At 43.5% G+C, this 19,802-nt stretch overlaps 2 protein-coding genes across 4 annotated transcripts in view; both read left to right on the top strand.

The window, feature by feature from the left end:
* LOC306932692 (uncharacterized protein) overlaps positions 1 to 4,535 on the top strand; it is a 51,515-nt gene extending 46,980 nt beyond the window's left edge. For both annotated transcript variants that reach the window (XM_079514588.1, XM_079514587.1), the window contains 4 exons: positions 322 to 368; positions 2,282 to 2,458; positions 2,560 to 2,710; positions 2,799 to 4,535. In XM_079514588.1, the coding sequence (XP_079370714.1) occupies positions 322 to 368; positions 2,282 to 2,458; positions 2,560 to 2,710; positions 2,799 to 3,229 (806 nt within the window). In that variant the 3' untranslated portion in view covers positions 3,230 to 4,535. The remainder of the gene's footprint in view (positions 1 to 321; positions 369 to 2,281; positions 2,459 to 2,559; positions 2,711 to 2,798) is intronic.
* Positions 4,536 to 6,686: 2,151 nt separating this feature from the next.
* clasrp (CLK4-associating serine/arginine rich protein) lies at positions 6,687 to 18,698 on the top strand. 2 transcript variants are annotated; one of them, XM_079514990.1, is made up of 21 exons: positions 6,690 to 7,054; positions 7,945 to 8,084; positions 8,221 to 8,318; positions 8,417 to 8,518; positions 8,631 to 8,710; positions 8,958 to 9,042; positions 9,155 to 9,291; positions 10,922 to 11,018; positions 11,377 to 11,455; positions 11,556 to 11,629; positions 11,742 to 11,783; positions 11,915 to 12,103; positions 12,586 to 12,861; positions 12,954 to 13,139; positions 14,061 to 14,100; positions 15,974 to 16,034; positions 17,309 to 17,367; positions 17,461 to 17,507; positions 17,618 to 17,703; positions 17,940 to 17,964; positions 18,344 to 18,698. In XM_079514990.1, the coding sequence occupies exons 2-21, from the start codon at positions 7,986 to 7,988 to the stop codon at positions 18,384 to 18,386; spliced, it is 1,905 nt and encodes a 634-aa protein (XP_079371116.1). In that variant the 5' UTR covers positions 6,690 to 7,054; positions 7,945 to 7,985; the 3' UTR covers positions 18,387 to 18,698. The 2 variants fall into 2 exon arrangements, 1 of the variants encoding a protein (XP_079371116.1); XR_013791178.1 differs by lacking the exons at positions 17,940 to 17,964; positions 18,344 to 18,698 and having other exon boundaries at positions 6,687 to 7,054; positions 14,061 to 14,104.
* Positions 18,699 to 19,802: the final 1,104 nt, after the last annotated feature.

Here is a 19,802-nt window from a genome sequence, read left to right as displayed (position 1 = left end):
GAAAGCCCAAGTGCAATTTTGTAAGGTTAACTAAACCCATCAATCATAATACACACGTATCACAGAAGGTGCTGACATTGTTCATGGCCTTATGGGAAGTGCTGCTTTCGACCAACATTTCTTATGTGTGCTGTATATTGAAGCAAAATTTTACTTTTTCTCAACAAGCTATGGTCATCCTTGTATCTCCGTATTGTATATCACACTGGAATATATTATCTTAATAAATAGGTATACTTATTAATAATATTGTATACAGTACCAGATGTTAGTTATTGATGAATTATTTAAAAATATTAAATTTTTCTCTCTGGACTCCAGGGAACAGCAGCTGCCAGGGCCTGTGTCTGAATGGAGGACGGTGTGAGGTGAGGGTCCTGATCATCTACTTCTCACATGACTTACATCCCTTATCTTTTGTAATGTTTGTCTCTAAGGCTCCATTTACACTGGCAGCCAAATCTAGCCTGAATCAGATCAGTGCCACATCAAGATTGGAATCAGATTTTTACAAATATGTGACTTGAGTCACATTCAGAGGTGGTTTCAAATCTGATTTTAGGAGATCCGTCTCAGTCTGAATGCAAGTACAACCTGATGATGTGACCCAATTCACATATCAAACTGTCCAAAACGTCACTTGCAGGCAGCGCGACCCAAGCACTGCTGACGTGACGTCATTACAGAGCGCAAGTGTTTTAATTTACAACCTTACAGCGTGCTGAGCTAAATAAACAAGAGTGAAAACGAGAGCAAAAGAAAGAAAAAAACACAGACGGACGGACAGACGGACACACGGATGGAGTGCAAAACATACTCTCCCCATGCCTTCGGCCTGGTGGAGACAACAATAGTGCAACATAAGTTTGTTTTATAGAAGTAATGTCAGCACTACAGTGGACAGACGGTGAAATTCAATAGAGTACCAAAGTCCTGACGTCACTCTCTCATCCCCTGGGTGGCAGAAGTAATTTCTCTATGGAGAATAACATTGGGTCATCTTAAAATTGTCTCAGAATTGTGGTCCAAAAATAAACAAACTATCCCTGCGATATTGTCTGGGAGGTGGCTCTGTATCGTTTATGATAGTCAGTCACTCATGTGATACAGTCTGTTATTGCCAAAAATGTAACTAATTCGGCGGCAGTAACATAGAACCAGGAGTTCCGGGAAGATGGCTACCGAGTAGGATGCGTTTGTTGAACCCTGAGGTGCATACTAGTTTAACATTTTTGAAAGGGGCTTGTTGCGACCACAGGTCACATTTACTATGAAAACGTCCATTTCCCGTCAGTCAGTCAGTCAGTTAGTTAGTTAGTTATTTAGTTAGTTAGTCACCCCAGGCATGACCATGTGACATCACTTGACATCACGTGATATCATCAGGGATGACCCTGATGTCATCAATATTAAGCCTATATATGGGAATGCCCATATATGGAGATCCCTGCCAGAAACTCTACATTTGACCTCAAACCTCAAACCTTTAGATCTCCATATATGGAGATATATACCTGTTCTGACATTCCATATGTTGATCCTTCCCAATCCATCCATCCTTGATCCTTCCTCTTCGATGTCTCCCTTTTGATTGATACCTGTCCATTTAAACTCTAGACGGGCCTGCCCCAAAGTTATTACCGCAGTCGGCGAAAACTAGAGTTCTCAACAGGCCCGAAAATTAAGGCCCGGCCCTACCTGGGCCCTCATCAAACCATGTACACTCAAGACTCTGCCCTCACTGCCACACTTAGATCTCCATATATGGAGCTGACCTGTTCAGACATTCCATATGTTGATCTGACCTCATCAAACCCTGTACACTCAAAACACGCTCCATATATGGCCACGTTGGCCAGTACAGAATTCATTCCATATGTTGATCTGACCCCCCATGCCAAAGCGCCCCATGTTTTTTGTTTATTTTTTTATGCATGCAATGCATTGTATTGTTTCTGTGATATGAATAAAAACAATTGATAACAAAAAAATACATAAATATAGAAGCAATGAGAAACACTTCAAGACCAAATAATAAAATCAACCTCTGTTAAAGGCCACGCTGTTGAGCCCCTCTTCAAGAACGAGTCCGTCATTCATTTTTTCCTCTCCGGATGTGTTCTTTTTTTTCTTTCTTTTTTCAGTTGACCAATTGAGGGTTTGCCTTCTTATCATCACCATCATCATCACACTTATCATGATCTATTGTACTATCTATTAAACTTTGTTCACTTGTCACCTTGTCATATTGTTACTTAACAATTTATGTTATCCCACTTAGGACTTGGATTCAGGATCTAGATGTCTATGCATGCTTGGTTTCTCTGGGAAATACTGCCAGACTGGCCGCAGTCCTTGTGACAGCTCCCCCTGCCTGCATGGAGGACAATGTGTTGAGCAGGATGGACAAACTGCCACCTGCAGCTGTCCAGTAGGATACTCAGGAAGGTTTTGTGAGGTTGGTGTATTCCATCGAATTTTACTCTACTAGGCAAAATACTCATGCTCATTGGCAGCCACTCAAACGGTTCTGATTGTTTCCATGTTCCCTTATTCCAGATAGTGTTGGATCTGTGCAATCCCAACCCTTGCCACCAGGGGATTCCCTGTCATACCACAGAGGGCAGGTATGTATGTGCCTGCCCTGAGGGTTACTATGGTAAGGAGTGCATTGGCCTCAAGGACACCTGCATTGGACCACACTGTCCAGGTGAGTGTGTGCATTTTTGCGTGTTATTTTACTCTTTTCACCTCTGAATGATTACTCTTCTAACCCCTGCATGAATGATTCCCTCCAGGTGCCATATCAGACATAACGCGTGGAGGAATCAGCTTTTACATGGTGTTGGTGGGGGTGTCAGCATTAGTAACAGTGTGTGGCTGTGCAGCCTGCGCCTTCATCCTCTCCAGCCTCCATCGGAGACGCAAAAAGAAACAAGGCGGTCCTCGGGAAGAGGGCATCAACAACCAGAGGGAGTTTGTCACCCTCATCAGAAATGTGGACCGTGCAGTGCCCATCCTGCCTCCTGTCACTCCACACACTAACACCCCAGCGCCCGCCTCACGTTGCTATGAGGAGATAGAACTCACCTTGCCGCCTTCCCCGGCACCTTCGCACCCCTCCCCGGCATTAAAACCAGCTCATGCCCCAAAACTTGACATCTCAAACCTCGAAAGGGAGAAGCTGAACCGATTCCATTATGTGGACAACCAGGAACTGGAGCTCTGATCTTTTGAACATTGAACTCTGTGAATTCTGGGAAGATGTCCATATTTTATTTTTTATTTTATTCTACATCCTTTGTGATCTTGTTCACTGGGCCCTTACCCCAGCCCATGGTGTTGTGTCATTACTGCATCACCTCCTGATGGGAGGGATGATGCTAATCCTGCTCTGACTCCTTCTGGGATTGACCCTGTGATCTTCATGAGCTCAGATGGCCATCGGAAGACCCCTGATGGTTATAACTAAGGATGCTAAGCAGTAGGGCTGAACGTATTAAATGCGTCACCATCATTGGGCCTATTTCATGGACTGAAATTGACAGCTGTAAATTAGCAGCGAGCAGTTAATTTTGACTATAAGGCTCAGTGTGTCCCTTGTACAATTAATGTATTTAAAAAGAAAATACTTGCCTTGAGTTGTACCACTGTGTGTATGAGATGTTCGGAGTTCTTCAGTTCTGTTGAGTCCTAGACTCAGAGAATCACCAATGAGCCTCCAAGTCCATTTCCTAAGAGTCCCTGACCCATAACAGCTGGAAGTTGTTTCTTCCAACTCCTACTCGGATGACTTATTTAACACTTAAGGGCTGTCCACACCAAGCACTATAACATTAACTATATTGTTCACTTGTGTCGTCATTATAGTTGTGGTGTGAACTCTGCCATCCACTTGAGTTAGAATGATTTTAAAACTATATCTTGGTTGGTGTGGATGGCCCTTTACCTGTCCCTCTGTCTGAGCGTATACAGTAGGCTACATGTGTAAACGTAGTATATGTGACCAAGTTGTGTGTGTGTGTGTGTGTGTGTGTGTGTGTGTGTGCGTGCGTGCGTGCGTGCGTGCGTGCGTGCGTGCGTGCGTGCGTGCGTGCGTGCGTGCGTGCGTGCGTGCGTGCGTGCGTGCGTGCGTGGATGTGTGGGTACAGAAGAAGGAGAAATCCAGTTTTGACTGAATCCATGGATTTCATAGTGTCCTTGGAAAAAGGACAAATAAGGTTCAAACTATTTACTTGTTAAAAGAAAGCATACAAAGAGATTACACTTATTGTGGAGAAATGATTTTAAATATAGCCTACACTGTTGCCTGTGCTGGTTCTGTAACACTACAGTTGTCAAAGTTGTATGATTTTTTTTCCATACCTTTGTAAAATAGCTTTGTTGTATATAAATATATTGTACATATTGATAATGCCGTTTTGTACTGTGGTTTGGTCTGAGAATGTTGCTGTTTTACTTTGCTCCATTGTTCTACCCCTCTTTACATTTGGAACTGCCAGCAGCTGCTGATTGTAATAAAAGTGCATTTACCAACTTAATCTGTGTGTGCTTTTTGATTTCTATGACAAGATCATGGTGCTCTCATTATGAGAGGCCAGAGGGAGGATATTCTATCATGGTCCATGTGGCTCTTATGCTTAATGTATTCTCTGTGAGCGGAGCGGTGTGAGCTTGTAGATCGGCTATTTTCAGCTTGCAACACTGCCACACAACAAAGTAATCGGGCTTCAGGCACTATGACTGGGTCAGTGGGTCACTGTATGCTCAAGATCTCTTGCACCCATAACCCCCCCCCCACACACACACACACACACACACACACTAGAAAGGGGGGGGGGTGGAAAAACACCCGCTGACCCTGACATCCCTAAAGAAAGATTGTTTATGAGGCAGTCTGCTTTGAGTCTTAAGGAATTAGCCTGTAAAACCATTTGTGTATCTGTGCATGTCGGGTGATGTTAAAAGGTTAGATTCACAACAAAATGATAAATGGCATGCAAAACAAAGGGAGCTTGTGAGTGAGTGCAATAGAAAGTGAGTGAGAGGTCACGGCAAGTGAGAGTTAACGGGAGAATGGATATGACGTATGTGACCTTTGGCCTGTTCAGACAGGCGACAGGCTGGAAATGAACTGGGGCTTCCCGTTCCCACCCTGGTCAGGAGGAAATGTAGGAAACAGAGAAACACACACACACACGCACACGCACGCACACGCGCGCGCACACACACACACACACACACACACACACACACACACACACACACACACACACACACACACACACACATTATTGTATGTATAGGACCTTCGGTACACCTGCTGTGCGCCTCAGGATGTAGGACCCCAGCACACCCATTAGAAAGTTTGCATCCAGCAGAGGGGTCATAGTTCTTCATTCTAACGGATTTGTTGTCGCTCATTAATCAATCATAACATTTTAAGCTCATGTTGAGTTCTATATCAAAATTAAAGCTCTCTGAGTTTTGCATAGGTTTACCCCCTTCAGCCTTGATTATGATGATTGTAGTCAAGGTTAGACTCACAGTGTGGATTTTGTTTCTGACTCTGGGCATTTTAAGTCAAAGATAGTAGATCAACAGCAGCTGTTGAAAAGGACCCATAACGGTTTCTCTCCTGAAATCTCACGATAGGAGTCAGGAGACATTACAGCTGTTTAGTTTAGTTTATTTAGGATCCCCATTAGCTGTTACACCTGGCAAAAAAATGGAAATAAAAACAACATTACAGATATCACAAAAGAAAAAAAGTACATTACAGCAAAACAAATACGGTTAGTGCATTCACTCTAGATTACATTAACTGGTATATTGACAAACAGAATTACAATTTCGCCATATGTATAAGAAAATCCTTCAGTATTTTCTTAAAATGCTCTTTACCCTTAATTTCTGTGATGCATACTGGTAGAGTTCCAGAAAGTCAGCCGCGGTGACGAAGGGCAAAATGTAATGTAGAAGGCAGTTGCCAAATTAAATTAATCAGAATCAATATTCAAAAGGTATTTGGTCTAAGGACTGAGATTAAGGCGAAGAGCTATCCAATTTATTTATATAAATATGTGTCACTGTGTGTACTGTACACGTGCAGAGGTTGAGGACCAGGACTAGAGTTGAAACGTGAACCCACGTTACAAGGGCACAAGAGCGCCATCTTTTGGCCGTTTAATGTCGTAACAGATAAGGTATTATTTTATTAATGTAACAGTTTGCATGGACAGTCCTGGGACAGTCCATAGAGTAATAAAAGGAGGGACAGTCAGGCACGGTCTGCTAAAGCAGTGGTTTTTCATGTCAAGGACCCCCAAATTGTCACTCATTAGCCCACGGACCCCCATTTGAAAATATATGCCAACAAGGACCCCCCATAAGAGAATGAGTTTCACAGTTCTAGCAGTGATTTTCAACCATTTTCATTTCAAGGACCCCCAGTTTGACCTGAATTAAGCTACGGTCGGTCCCCCATTTCTATCTCTGGGACCCCCAATGTATATTGTAAAATCAAAGTTAATTTAACTCTGAGAGTGTACAAATTGGACCAAATCAGACTCATAAGGGTCCATTTGGTTCCAAACTATCAGCTGGGGATCCCCTGGAACTCCCTCAAGGACCCCTTGGGGGTCCCCGGACCCCACTTTGGGAACCACTGTGCTAAAGGATGAAACCATCCTGGGTGGGGGAATTTAACGTAGGCCTATGATTTTAGTACTGATATTGATTTTTGATATATTTCTTGAGCGTATTCTGTATTCTACATAAATAAATGTTGAAAAATAGGCTAGAAGCCTAGAGCTAGTTATATTATTAGTATTACAAAGGGTGTGTAGGCACTAGGCAGTGAATTTATTCGCACCCCAACGACCGTATGTAGCCCAATATATTGCTGTATGCTAGCGCCCCCAGCTGTCTACTACACTCTCACTACAGACAACAACCCGACTGGAAGGGAGGTGTGGTGTAAATGTCTGCTGGCTGCCATCGCTTTGAATCAGCGGAATAACCCAAGTTTGTGTTGGTGGTCTACACTAAACAGGTACACATCCGAATGCAGAAACCAAACAACCGTACACATCACGCGGTTTAGGTGTATTGCGTACTTTGCACGTGTTAAAAACCCTACAGCTTCGTGCGACCGACTACCTGGGGCCCTGCATGTGTTAAGGCCCTAACGAACATTAGCTTAGCTGCTAAGGCTAACTATGAAAACACTACTAGTTCAGCGCTTTTGTTGGTAATGGCAAGGAGATGCAAATTATGCAACTTAATGATGTATCGATTTTCAACGGATGGACGTTATAATGCACCGATAGAAAGCGTGAATAACGCCAGCAGAAGAATGATGCATGCTGCTTGCTCAAGCTATGTTGTCTGCTAACTGAAACTAGCAATCAAAAAGTATTTCACTTTTTGAATGAATGAAACGGGTTCGTGTCTGTATGTCAGCGGCTATAGGTTCGGCATAGTCATAGTCTGTATTAGCCCCTCTTGGAACCCTCGTAAAAGGTTTCTGACATGTAACATCCAAATGTCAGAAACCTTTTACGAGGGTTCCGAGAGGGGCTAAGTCTGTATTACAATGTGAAGAGTGGGGACGTCCAAATTGCAACTTGATCTGTCTTAACAAAAATGTAATTTAACACGAGATTTCTTATTCTTTGCACTGACAACAAGACAAGTACCTTTTAAACTAAACATGAATGTATTGTGCTTGGCAGCATCAAAATGCAGACACAGGATAAAGGTGAATCACCTGGGATGGTGTCCATCCTGTAAACAACCTGTTTCAACCCCTGTATCCCCATGTCTCTCCAATTTCCTCCTCTCTCCTCTCTCCTGTCCCTCCCCCTCTCTCCTCTCCCTCCCCCTCCCCTCTCCCTCCCTCCCTCCCATACTTGTTTTTCCCCATCCTCTTGTCGTCCACAGCAGCCGTGCCCCGCCGCGCCCCAACCCCCAGCGGAGCCGTCATGTGGCAGGAGGCCCGCAAACACGAGCGCAAGCTCCGTGGCATGATGGTAGACTACAAACGCCGCGGGGAACGCCGGAGGGAATACTACGAGAAGATAGTAAGAGACATGCTGTTAATTCTGTGTTGTCACACATTTTTTTACCTGTAGTCTGCCCATCTCGGGGCTGTCTGTTATCATATTTGTTTTCATCCACTGGGTGCTCATATTATCTACGTTCTCTGCCATTGCTCAGAAAAAAGATCCAGCACAGTTTCTACAGGTTCATGGCCGGGCCTACAAAATCAGTCTGGATCCGGCTGTAGCGATGGCTGCAGAGAGTCCCATCAACATGTAAGATGATAAGATCACATGCTTCCTTCTAAATGCACAACATATTATTCAGGAATGGTGTCATCTTTACTGATCAGTTCCTGCCTGTTTATTGTAAGGATGCCATGGCAAGGAGATGCCAACAATATGATTGACAGATTTGACGTACGGGCTCATCTGGACTACATCCCCACCTACACACCTCCACTTCTGAGCAACGTGTAAGTAGGACTTAAACGCACTCACATCTTCAGCAGCACCTAGACTCAGAGAATTGAGGATGCAGCAACATTTAAAATGTCAATCCTTGATTATGATCTTTGTTTTATGTAGTTCCCCAGAGCAGGAGTCAGAGGAGAGGAAATGCAACTATGAACGCTACAGAGGTTTAGTTCAGAATGACTTTGCCAACAGTGAGTATTTATTCAGTAACTCCTGCATCACAAGGGACAAAGGCGGTAAAGTCTTAGTATTTTTAGCCTAATTAAGTTTAGCGAAAACAGAATGCCTGCAATACGCCAGCAACACAAAGAGGCTTTTAGGTTCATGGCTCAACATTCTGAGAGTTGTATGTTCCTCTTGTTGCTATGCTAGCCTGTCTTTGGTACTACCCATCTGCTGTTGTGCTATGGTCTTTAACTCCCCACTGTCCCCTTGCAGTCTCTGAGGAGCAGTGTTTGTACCAGATCTACTTCGATGAGCTCTATGGTGGCCTGCCAAGACCAAATGAAGATGAGAAAAAAAAGTGAGTACCAAGTGGCCCTCGATGGCCTCTCTACGCATTTAACCATAGGTTCCTTGATCTGTTTAACCACTTGTGTGAGGTATAGCTAATTGTCTCGCATCTAATGTTACAGACTGTCTGAAAAGAAGGCCACCATCGGGTACACCTATGAGGACAGCACTGTGACGGAACCTGAACCCGGGTCGGATAAAGAAGAGGAAAACTCTGAGAACAGTGAATCGGAAGAGGATGAAGGCATCCCAGATATCGGTTTGTTAATGTTTTATCTTGTATATATTTTTCATACGTCCAAAACAGCGTTGCACAGATGTATTTAAAATAAAATGCATTTATAAATGATATGACCTCTAATCTAATGGGTCATGCAGAAAGAACACAAAATATATAGTATTCTATCTACTAAAGGCTGCTGCTGTCCAAATTAGCATTTGGAAATTAAAATAATTTGGATTATTATGCATCATTATAATGCGTCTTGAGGCTTATGTAATGGTATCAAATAAATATTTTATTCGACACTGACAGTTTCCCGAACCCCTATATGCATTCAGGAGTGGGGACCGCATGTAATTCCGCCGGAGCATTAGCCCGACATGCGTCCGCATGTCGGACATGCGCTGCTCCCGTGCTTGCGGTTATGGTTAGGTTAGGGTTTGAGGTGGGTTGTCGTTTGTCGGACCAATGACTAGTCTGAACTACGTACTGAACCCTCAGGAGCGCCCCGCCACTGATCAAATTTGACCACTACTGTTGCATTTTAATCTATTATTCACGGAACCTGTGTGTGTTTGCCTGTCCATAACTTGGGCGCTGTCTAGCCGAACAGCCTCAAACTTGGTGTGTGTGTCCCAAATGACTCGGGGGAGGTGCAGTGATGAGCAATCAAAGTGATTTTGATAACGGTTTCTGGGGGGGAAAAAAGAGAAACATGCTACATTTAAAAAAACATCTTCCCCTCCCCATGTCGCTGCTGAACACTACTGGTTGGTTTGTTAGGGAGGGTGTAAACAAGCACATGCCCTCTCTGGTACTCATGAAGTTGACAGTCGCTTCTTTTCACTGGGAGGATCTAACTCATATGGAGGATCACACCCCCACTGAATAGGTGGCCAACCTGTTGTATTCATCACTAGTGCAATGACAGGGATTGCCCTCCCCGCCCGGCACTATGGTTGCTTCAAACCCCTGGTGACTGGTCTCCAGTGGTATACAGGACCGCTACCCCTGCACTAACCGATGGGAACGTTAGGAGGTTAGTCTGTGATGTCATGCTTTTGGAACGCATTCCCCTTCGGTTATGATGCGGTCACACGTGACGGGCAGATATACATGGCAACAGATATACAAAGCGACATATCCTGTGATCTTTGCATCTGCCTTGTGTGAACACTGCATTATGCATTACTTGTTCCCATTGCCAGAGTACTTGGTGCAGTATCCATTATCACAGTCTTTGGAAGTCAGTCAGACATCAGTACTACAATGTCATATTGATTACTCCAGGCATAATTGGGACACAGACAAATCCATTGACAGACCAATAGAGATTTGTGGATTTTCGTCCTGGACCGAAAACTCATCTAATTGACCACTAATCATAATCTGACTTGATTTATTACTTGGCACTGAACTCCCTTGGGTCCTCACATGAGGCAGGGACAGGAGCAGTTGTAGCACTGTAACAGTGCAACAGTATTTTGTAGCACACAATGCAATGAGCCTAAATCCTGTTCTTCCATCAGGTCTCGTTCTCACTCACAGCAGGGGGCCAGTTCTAGGAGGGATAGGCAGAGCTCTGGAGGTCATTGGCGTGAGGCCAGCGGTAGCCCCAGACATGTGCATTGAAATGGATGTGTGTTACTATGATTTGTCTGTCTAGATGTGGAGGTGGATGTGGATGAACTGAACCAAGAACAGGTCTTGGATCTGAACAAAATTGCAACCCCATATGGAATGTCTGAGGGAGATTTTGTCAGGTAAGATTTCTACCATTGTTTGTCCCCGGCTTGTTCCTTCCTTTTCAAAGGCAAAGGCTAAAGATACAATTAAGCACAGTTATTGTGTTATGTGGATTGTGAAAAGATTATGTTGAATTCCTATAACGCTGTGAAGGAAGTATTTGTTACATAACAAACGCTAACCCAGGCTAGCAGTTTAGTAGCCACCTTACTTGTCGCCCAGCCATTCATTGTTGATAAATAAAGCCCAACAGGGTGATTTAAATACCGACATGATTCAGAGGTGCCATAATCATGAAATGTCAATAGTATAAATGTCATTAGTATAATCAACATTTAACAGTAACTTAATATTATTAACTTTCCCGTTTATCAGGATGTTGAGGAAAGACAAGGAGGAAGTGGAAGCCATCAAACATGCCAAGGCTCTAGAGGCAGAGAAGGCCATGTATTCTGTAAGATACGTGTGTGTGTGTGTGTGTGTACACTTTGTGTGCTTTTCTTTGATTGTGTTGGTTGGCACCATTGCTAACATAACATGTTTGATTATCTCAGGGTCGCCGCTCTCGAAGACAGAGGAGGGAGTTCAGGGAGAAGAGACTGAAGGGTAGACAGATCAGTCCACCCAGGTAATTTTATGCTATCATAGAGTATATTTCTCGTTTTGTGAATCCATCCAAGATGATCCGACAACACTATAATGATATACCTATCCTCTCTGCTTTCCGTCCTGAATTACAGCTATGCTAGGAGAGACAGCCCAACATATGACACCTACAAAGGGTGAGTTTTTAAAAACCTTCAATTTCCACTTAGTTTGGTTTCATTTTGATAATGGCGTTAAAATGTCATGACCCTGCATCTGCCCCATCACTAACATGGTTGTTCTTTATTATATTTTCATTTTTTATCAGGCCAGAGTCGGAGTCCAGTTCTGAATCCCGATCCCGGTCTCGTACTCCGGGTCCAGAGAAGATCACCTTCATCACTAGCTTTGGCGGCAGCGATGATGAGGCTGCTGCAGCCACTCAAGCCGCCGCTCCGCTCTCTGGCCTCGGCCCCACCAACTCGCAGCACCCCGCAGGTCATAGCAGGGGCTCCCGGTCGGTAACTTTCCCCTTCCTGACTTCTCATTGTTTTTTTTGTTTTTTTCTTTTTCCTGAACAGTTATATTATTGTCCGTTGACATGACTGCAGGTGTTTGGACCAGAAAGAAATTTGATTGACTTCTTTTTATTTAATTTTTGTCACTTTTGAAGCAGAGAATTATTTTTTGTTTATTTCTTTAGTAGTGTATCGTCGAATATCAATATCGGCATGATGTCCCTGTTTAAGAAGGAAATCTCGTAGTTCATTTTGATTGTTGGAGAAAATCTTGTGTTTTTATATTTGAATGCTTTGATGCACATAGTTATTGCCCATGTCCAACCATGAGATCATATGGGCCTGTGAGTAAGCCTCTCCACTACTCAAAGTAGCGTACAGCAAATTAGCTGACTAATAAATGCACTGTTAGCATTCTCGAGCTAGGCCAGTGCACTGTAATTGTGTTCCTAACGTTCTGTCTTTCTCTCTGTCTGTACAGGAGACGAAGGTCCTCCTCCAGCCGCTCGCCCTCCTCTTCCTCCTCATCTCGTTCTTCCTCCCGCTCGTCCTCCCGCTCTCGGCGTGCCCGCCGGGGACGGGGAGGGAGAGATGGGCGGCGTTCTCGTACCCGCTCCCGGTCGAGGCGGCGATCCAACTCTCGCTCCCGCAGTGGAGCAGGCGGATCTTGGCGAAGACACGACCGGACGCGATCTCGTTCAAATGACCGAGAGAGAGACAGGGACAGGAGGCGCCACGTTGCACGCAGACGAACAAGGTGAGACTGGTTAATTTGTTGTAGCACTGTAACAGTGCAACAGTATTTTGTAGCACACAATGCAATGAGCCTAAATCCTGTTCTTCCATCAGGTCTCGTTCTCACTCACGGCAGGGGGGCAGTTCTAGGAAGGATGGGCGGAGCTCTGGAGGTCATCGGCGTGGGGCCAGCGGTAGCCCCAGTCCTTCACAGTCCCCCAGTCATGCTAACCACAGCCCATCTCCATCACACAGAGGAGCCCAGCCCTCGACCCCTGTCCTCTCTGACAAGCTAAGAAAGTGAGTAGATGATCCAGAGCTTCAAGCTGAAACAAATATGCTAAACTACATTTAATACACACAAATATGTTAAACTACACTTAAGCCCTGTTAACAGTTCAAGGGCCCCAGACGGAGGTCTCCGTCCTATTGATTAGTACAGTGTGATGCCCTAGACGGAGATTGATTAATAGGACGGAGATTATTGATATCAAAACCAATCGCATCGCTCCACAGGCTGGGAGCGTCTGTTGCGCAACATTCGATGTTGCGCAACAGTGGGACGTCATCGAAAATGTCCCCCCCCCCCCCCCCCTGTTTTGCCGACGAGACCGAAAATCTTAAAACGTTAACTCTTGATCTAAATCATTACGTCCAATTCTAAGCAAAGATTATGTGTTAGACGGCCCACCGCGGTCCAGTCGCTAGTTGCGGTAGAATTAATCATACCTCCTGTTGTCGATAGCCTCTAGAGTGTTTTGGCTACATTTAGCTGCTTCAGCCACATCCGTCGGTAAAAGTGCTCCGCTGCTATAAATCGCTGGGCACTCTGATTTAATGTATTAAATAACCCCCGGCCCGGGCAATCAAGGTGTTAATAGTATTAAAGCAGTTCTTGTTACATCATTTTAGAAATGTTTCTGATGTCTAATCTTAAAGATTAGCTAATAAATGTATTCAAATTAGAAATGAGGTCTCCTCATGTAATGTCTAATTGAACTTATTATTGGCACTGCCTCAAATCGTTTTTATTTATTCCATATGGATCGTACACTGAGATAACTAGTGTCAAATGTAAGAAAAACAAAGAACATTTGAGATGTCCTGTAATACTAATGTTGTACAAACTGGGATTTAAGTACAACATTTCTAACATTGTAATGTAGGTTGGAGACCTTCTTTACAGACATGTCTTCCCATTTCTCCCCTCTCTTCCTCCAGGCCTGATACTCCGGGTGGTAAAGAGACGGGACCTGCCAAAGTCAGTAAGAATTTGATTTAGCTGGGTTTCTCTCCTTCACCCCTGACAGGCTGACATGGTTGTCCAGACAGACTGGGATGTACTGTAGCAGCCATTGTTGAAAAATGTCCACAGAGAATGAAATTCACCAAATGTCTTTGGGGTGTGGAAGACAGAGTTATCTGTTTTGACATTGTCAGCACATTATCTCCCATCTTCTGTTTTTGTTGAGCAGAATCTGTGAATTAGACCAACGACACTGACTAATTATGCCCAGACTGTTATGCTACCTTAATCGACGACTCTTAGGGATGTTACTCTTACATATACATTCACTTTGTGTGCGTGCGTCTGCGCCCTTCTGCTTGTGTCTGCGCCCGTGTGCGTGTGCATGCGATTGACAGGTCTTTGTTTATATTTGTAGTCTCACAGATTCAAAGTTTACACTGCTTCTTCCAAATCTGGTTTATTTCACCTTACAGTATCCTGATCTTTGTAGTTTTAACGCAATGTGCACAGTAACATTATGGCTAGCACCTATAGTATTAATTGCTTCCCATATGACCATTATTCCTTCCCTTTATGACTATATTTCAACCTATCCTATCTGCCCTGGAATAGTGGTTGTATTTTGAATGGCTTGTAAGTGAAGGTAGTTAGGTGTAGTTCTCGAGCAATTCTCTAGGTCATTGCTGTGGCAGTTGAGGGGCGCTTTCCCCTGCTATATCCAGCTTTTAGTGTCCGTCCACAAACTTTGTCCTACACAAACATTAAATTGACAATGAATGGAGAATTTTATGTAATGTCTATTTTACGTCATGATGACATGACGTAAATTGTGATTGGCCGGAATGAGATGATGATGTACGATAAGAACAGCCCTCACTTCACATGGGTGTGATTATTGTTTCTGTGCAGTTCCATTACACGGTGGATAATCTGGTGACTTATTTGTAGCTTTGGTGATACAGAGAGTTTTGATGCTGGGCAAATCACAATGTATTACAAATAAATAGGTAGATGATATTGAAGTACAGTATTCCTTTGGTTGTAACTACTCTGTCCTGTTGTAGCCTGTGTTGAAAGTCAGGGGGTGTGCTATGGACAATAGTGTCTGAGCTTGTCTGAACAAGTAGCAGAGCCTTCTCTATGTGGAACAACACATTCTGGCTCATTCACCAGGGTTGGGAATCATTTAATCTGCCTCATACATTTTTGAAGAACTGATTCATTTCTTTGTATACATACATTTGAGGAAGTAGAATGAAACGGGCAAGTAGAGTGTAACTGAATGTGTCTTTCAAGCCTAGATGTACAGTGCTAGGACTTAGTTACTCTTGCATGAGCAGTTGGATTCCTGTCTGGCCAGGTGTGTGCAGCTAAGCCCTGGGTGTGTCAGTGAGTGACAAAGTGCCACTGGCCATTTTCTGAGCTTTCTGAATGCATTGGACCTGGATTTATTTTTTCTTCCAAAAACGTCTCACTGTCTTCCTTCCTTAATGACCCTGACCGCGTTCATACATGCACTGTATAGATTGGAAATGCCAGGTTCATGTAACTGGATCCTATCCTGCTTCTAAACTGCCCCACAGCAGCTGCAAATGAAGTCTGCGGGCACTGAGTTTGCCTCAGTCCTGTGCGCATGTCTACACACACACGCACGCACACACACACGAATACATTGACTGTTCCCTCAGTCAGATCAAATCATAGCTAAAGATGGCACACTACGAAAAGTACATGTCATCTTCTATATGTGACTGACATCTTCCACCTGTTAATGTATATATGGAGGATGGGAATAGTATAGCTGCACTGTACCCGTGGTGACACACACGCACGCACACGCGTCTGGCTGTAGGAGTGTGTACTAATACAGTTGTGTCAACCACAGCCCAAGATGACCCCACAGGAAAAGCTGAAGATACGTATGCAGAAGGCTCTCAACAAGCAGTGTGAGTGAGAGGAACGAGGACATGCACATGTGCACCTTATTTTAGAACGTACTGTACACACTTGCACCAGGACACATACCCTACCACAATCCCACACATATACTACATACCCAGGCCTGCTGGCAGAAATTATGGGTGGTGGACTTTAAATAATACATTTTAATAACAAGTGGGCGGCCATAGCGGAATCGACAGAGCATGCCTGGGAGGCAGAAGATCCCAGGTTTGATTCCTGGCCCCAGCAATGTGTCAAGGTGTCCCTGAGCCTAACTGCTTCCCAGTCAATTATACCCATTCAAAATCAATACCAACGGGTAGGCACCAAGCCAGCCGTGGGGAGTCGGGGACCCCACCTCCACTGGGATCCCCCTGTCCTGGCAGTGGGGACAACTGTACCCTTCATTCCCCCCTGTCGACAGGCATGCACATACCATACCACCATGCTACACACACTCAACACTTTATCATGTTTTTGCAGTACAAGAAGACTATACTACTATAACCATCAGTCCCCCTCTAACTGTTCCCTAGCCTAGAACACACATCAAACAAATTTGGAATTGTTCATTTGAAATTGTACTGAAGTCTTCAACGTCAAACCCCTGCCCCCAGGGTCACAGAAGTGTTTCCTTCAAAATCCCACAGACTTATCGCATTGTAAGAACTGTGTAACAAAAATAAGTCTGATTTTGTTAGGGAGGTAGCTCTGTATCATTTATATTTATTTTGATACCGTCTGTGTTTGGAGAAAATTGAATTAATGTGCGGTACCCGGAAAAAGCCTTAAAAACTACATTAGGAAATCACACACCATGCACTGTCCCCACTGAAGCACATCACTCTTCAAAAACATTCCTGGATTCCTTAGATTTCATGACTTATCAGTGTGTGTTATTTAGTTTGTTTGAAACAACTGACAATGCTACTCTCCTACAGAAAGTTAAATCCAAAACACGTGACGCAGATTATATGCGACAACCACACATGTAATGGGAGATTTAGTCCTAGTTAGGCATTTTTCAGCCTGAGAATTATATTGGATTTTTTTGGTGCCCCTTTATTTTCTTTTTTGTATAAATTGATACTTTCTTTCCCCATCAGTTGTGCTTCATAACCGTATGAGTGAAATAGCCAGACTCAATTTATAATAAAATGTGAAAGAAATTATGGAATTTTTAATAAGAAAAACACTTCTGTGACCCAGGGGGTGTGGTTTTTGACGTCAGACTTCCATACTCTATATTTACATTTTTTGTGATTGTTGATGTTTGTAGCCAAGGCGGATAAGAAAGCAGCCCAAGTGAAGGTCCAGCTGCAGGAAAACAAGCGACAGGTAGGTGTAAAATAACACAATAAGACAAGAGTATGTGCATAAGAAGATTATTCACTTGTCCACTGTTTTCTAATTTCTGTGCGTGTTTTACAGGAGCGAGAGGGAGAACTACGAGCCATGGCACGCAAGATCCGCATGAAGTAAGCCTGTGTGTCGTGCATGCAACAGTTTGTTTCTGTATGTGTACGCCATGCATTCATGTTTTGTGTACGTTCACTGCAATTGTCCAAATTGACCACTCTGTGAACAGGGAGCGTGAACGGCGTGAGAAAGAGAGAGATGAGTGGGAGCGACAATATGGACGGCAGAGTCACTCACCCTCTCCATCTAAATATGGTGAGAAAGTAGTTCTACCAGCAGCCACATGGATCCAATGTTTCATCTGGTTACACTAAACAGTCTGGTTAACTAAACCTTAATGCTGCATTCAACATATGCAAAACCTACATGTCATGTGCCAGAGTCATGATATCAGGAATTGTTTGTCTCATTTGTAGTTTTGACACATTAAGGCTTTTTAAATTTTAGCACGCTATTGTGTTGATGATCACTCTGTGCCCTCTGCCCCTCAGGCCGAGACTACAGCTCATCCAGAAGGTATGTGAGAAGCCACAAGAATGCCAAATGCCTCAATAAAACTGAATGAATTATTTTGTTTTCGCCAGTGGCGCACTTTGACTATTGGAGCCAGGCCTTCATTGAGACCACAACTTCAGTGCCGTTAGGATAACAGATCTATAGATGAATCAGATATATTGTCGATGATGAGTAAAAACATTTCACTCTTATCTCAGTCATAAACATAATTTAGTCCCTCAGTTGCTTTTAATCTCAAGGCGCTGAGATTCTGATTTATCAGATTGGTTTTTTTTGTCTCACTAATTGTAAGCACATTCAAATGATGTGTGATGCATGTTCTGTCTTGTTTGCATGTGGTCTGTTCTTCATCTTTAGCTCTGTCTATCTTTGTTTGCAGGAGGTCCCGGTCCCGATCAAGAAGCCCGTACTACAGATACTAAGATGACCAGTGAGAACCAACATTCTCAAAGCTTGGAAGTTCCAGCCCCCCATTGTACTTTAGACGGACATAAACTCACTAAGAATTAAAATGAAATCTATGGAACTGAAGATTCTGTGAAATTGTACATTCTGTAGAACTGTACCTGGAGTTTTGTATTTGTACAGTAAATTAGATTGATCGATCCAATCTGTGCTCAATATTATTGGTCTTGTTTATATTGTTTCCATTATGCTCACTGCATTTCATGAGAACTTGACTTGACTGCAACTGCTAATTTTGCTTTGATAACTATAAATTCTACTGGATTGTATGTGGACTAATTTTTTTCATGACAAGTACTGTATGAATCTAGTGTTCATTTCAAATTGGATCTTCCTCAAATTCTGGCTAGAAATGTCAAACCAATTTTCACTGGCAGTGGCACGAGTGATGTGCCCTTTTGGACATTTCAGCCCCTCTCATTTTCTCTGCAAGTCCCTGCTTCTCCATATAAACACTGCCTCGCCTCTGTATCTCCATGTTAACTGTCTCGTTTAAAAGATGCATTCAGAGCGAGTGAGTCTTTCCTTAGGGCTTAGGCCCATGTTCCTCATGCTATAGACATTACAGTTTCCCCACTTGAGCATCCACATGTTGATGCAAAGGATACCCTTTATGGTATCATGTGGACCATGTCAACTCCATGTTGAAACTAACCATGTGTGCACATGTCCACACTATCATGTGTCTTGGACGTTACTAAAGTGACAGCGCTGGCACTTGCTTGGGGTCCACCTTACTGGAGGTTCAAGGGCACCTTCGTAGATGTGCTTGCCTTATTTTCAAAGGGCTACCCTCAGCATTGGGGCCTTCTGGCCCAGCATCAAAATGAGTATAGTGCTGAGGGAACATGGGACATAACCTAACAACAAGCACGGGAGCAGGCGCTAGTCCGAGGTGTGGAAGCATGTCGAACCAATGCTCCATCGGACCATAGTATGCCTCCCGGGCTGGCCCAGGTTCTTCTGGACACTTGTTCATAATCATACCTATTCAAAACGATATCTTTGCCATTGCCACTATGCACCATATTTGTCTTACGTTTTTGCAGCTACCCACATTACACTATTCATTTGACATGCATCTCTTTACACTGAGGATCTAAAGTTTTACAACTAATTGCATAATTATGTTTTTATACCTTTCAGCATCAATTTAATCGTAAAGAGACTTATCTGTTGAATTGCAAATAAAAAATGTGAAAGGATGTGTTCTCATTCATTTTTACTTATCCATGGCTTTCAGCCATGTCTCCTAGTAAGTGTATCAATGTCAATAGGTAATTGGAACAGTGGTAATCACGGGGTGGCGCCAAACCTCAAATGCCATGCTCCTGCAATATCTTGACTTCTCTGCACATTTGCAATAACATTAC

This window comes from Electrona antarctica (assembly GCF_951216825.1).
Source record: "Electrona antarctica genome assembly, chromosome: 11".
NCBI classification, from domain to species: Eukaryota; Metazoa; Chordata; class Actinopteri; order Myctophiformes; family Myctophidae; genus Electrona; species Electrona antarctica.
This window is presented reverse-complemented; position numbering and strand designations above follow the sequence as displayed.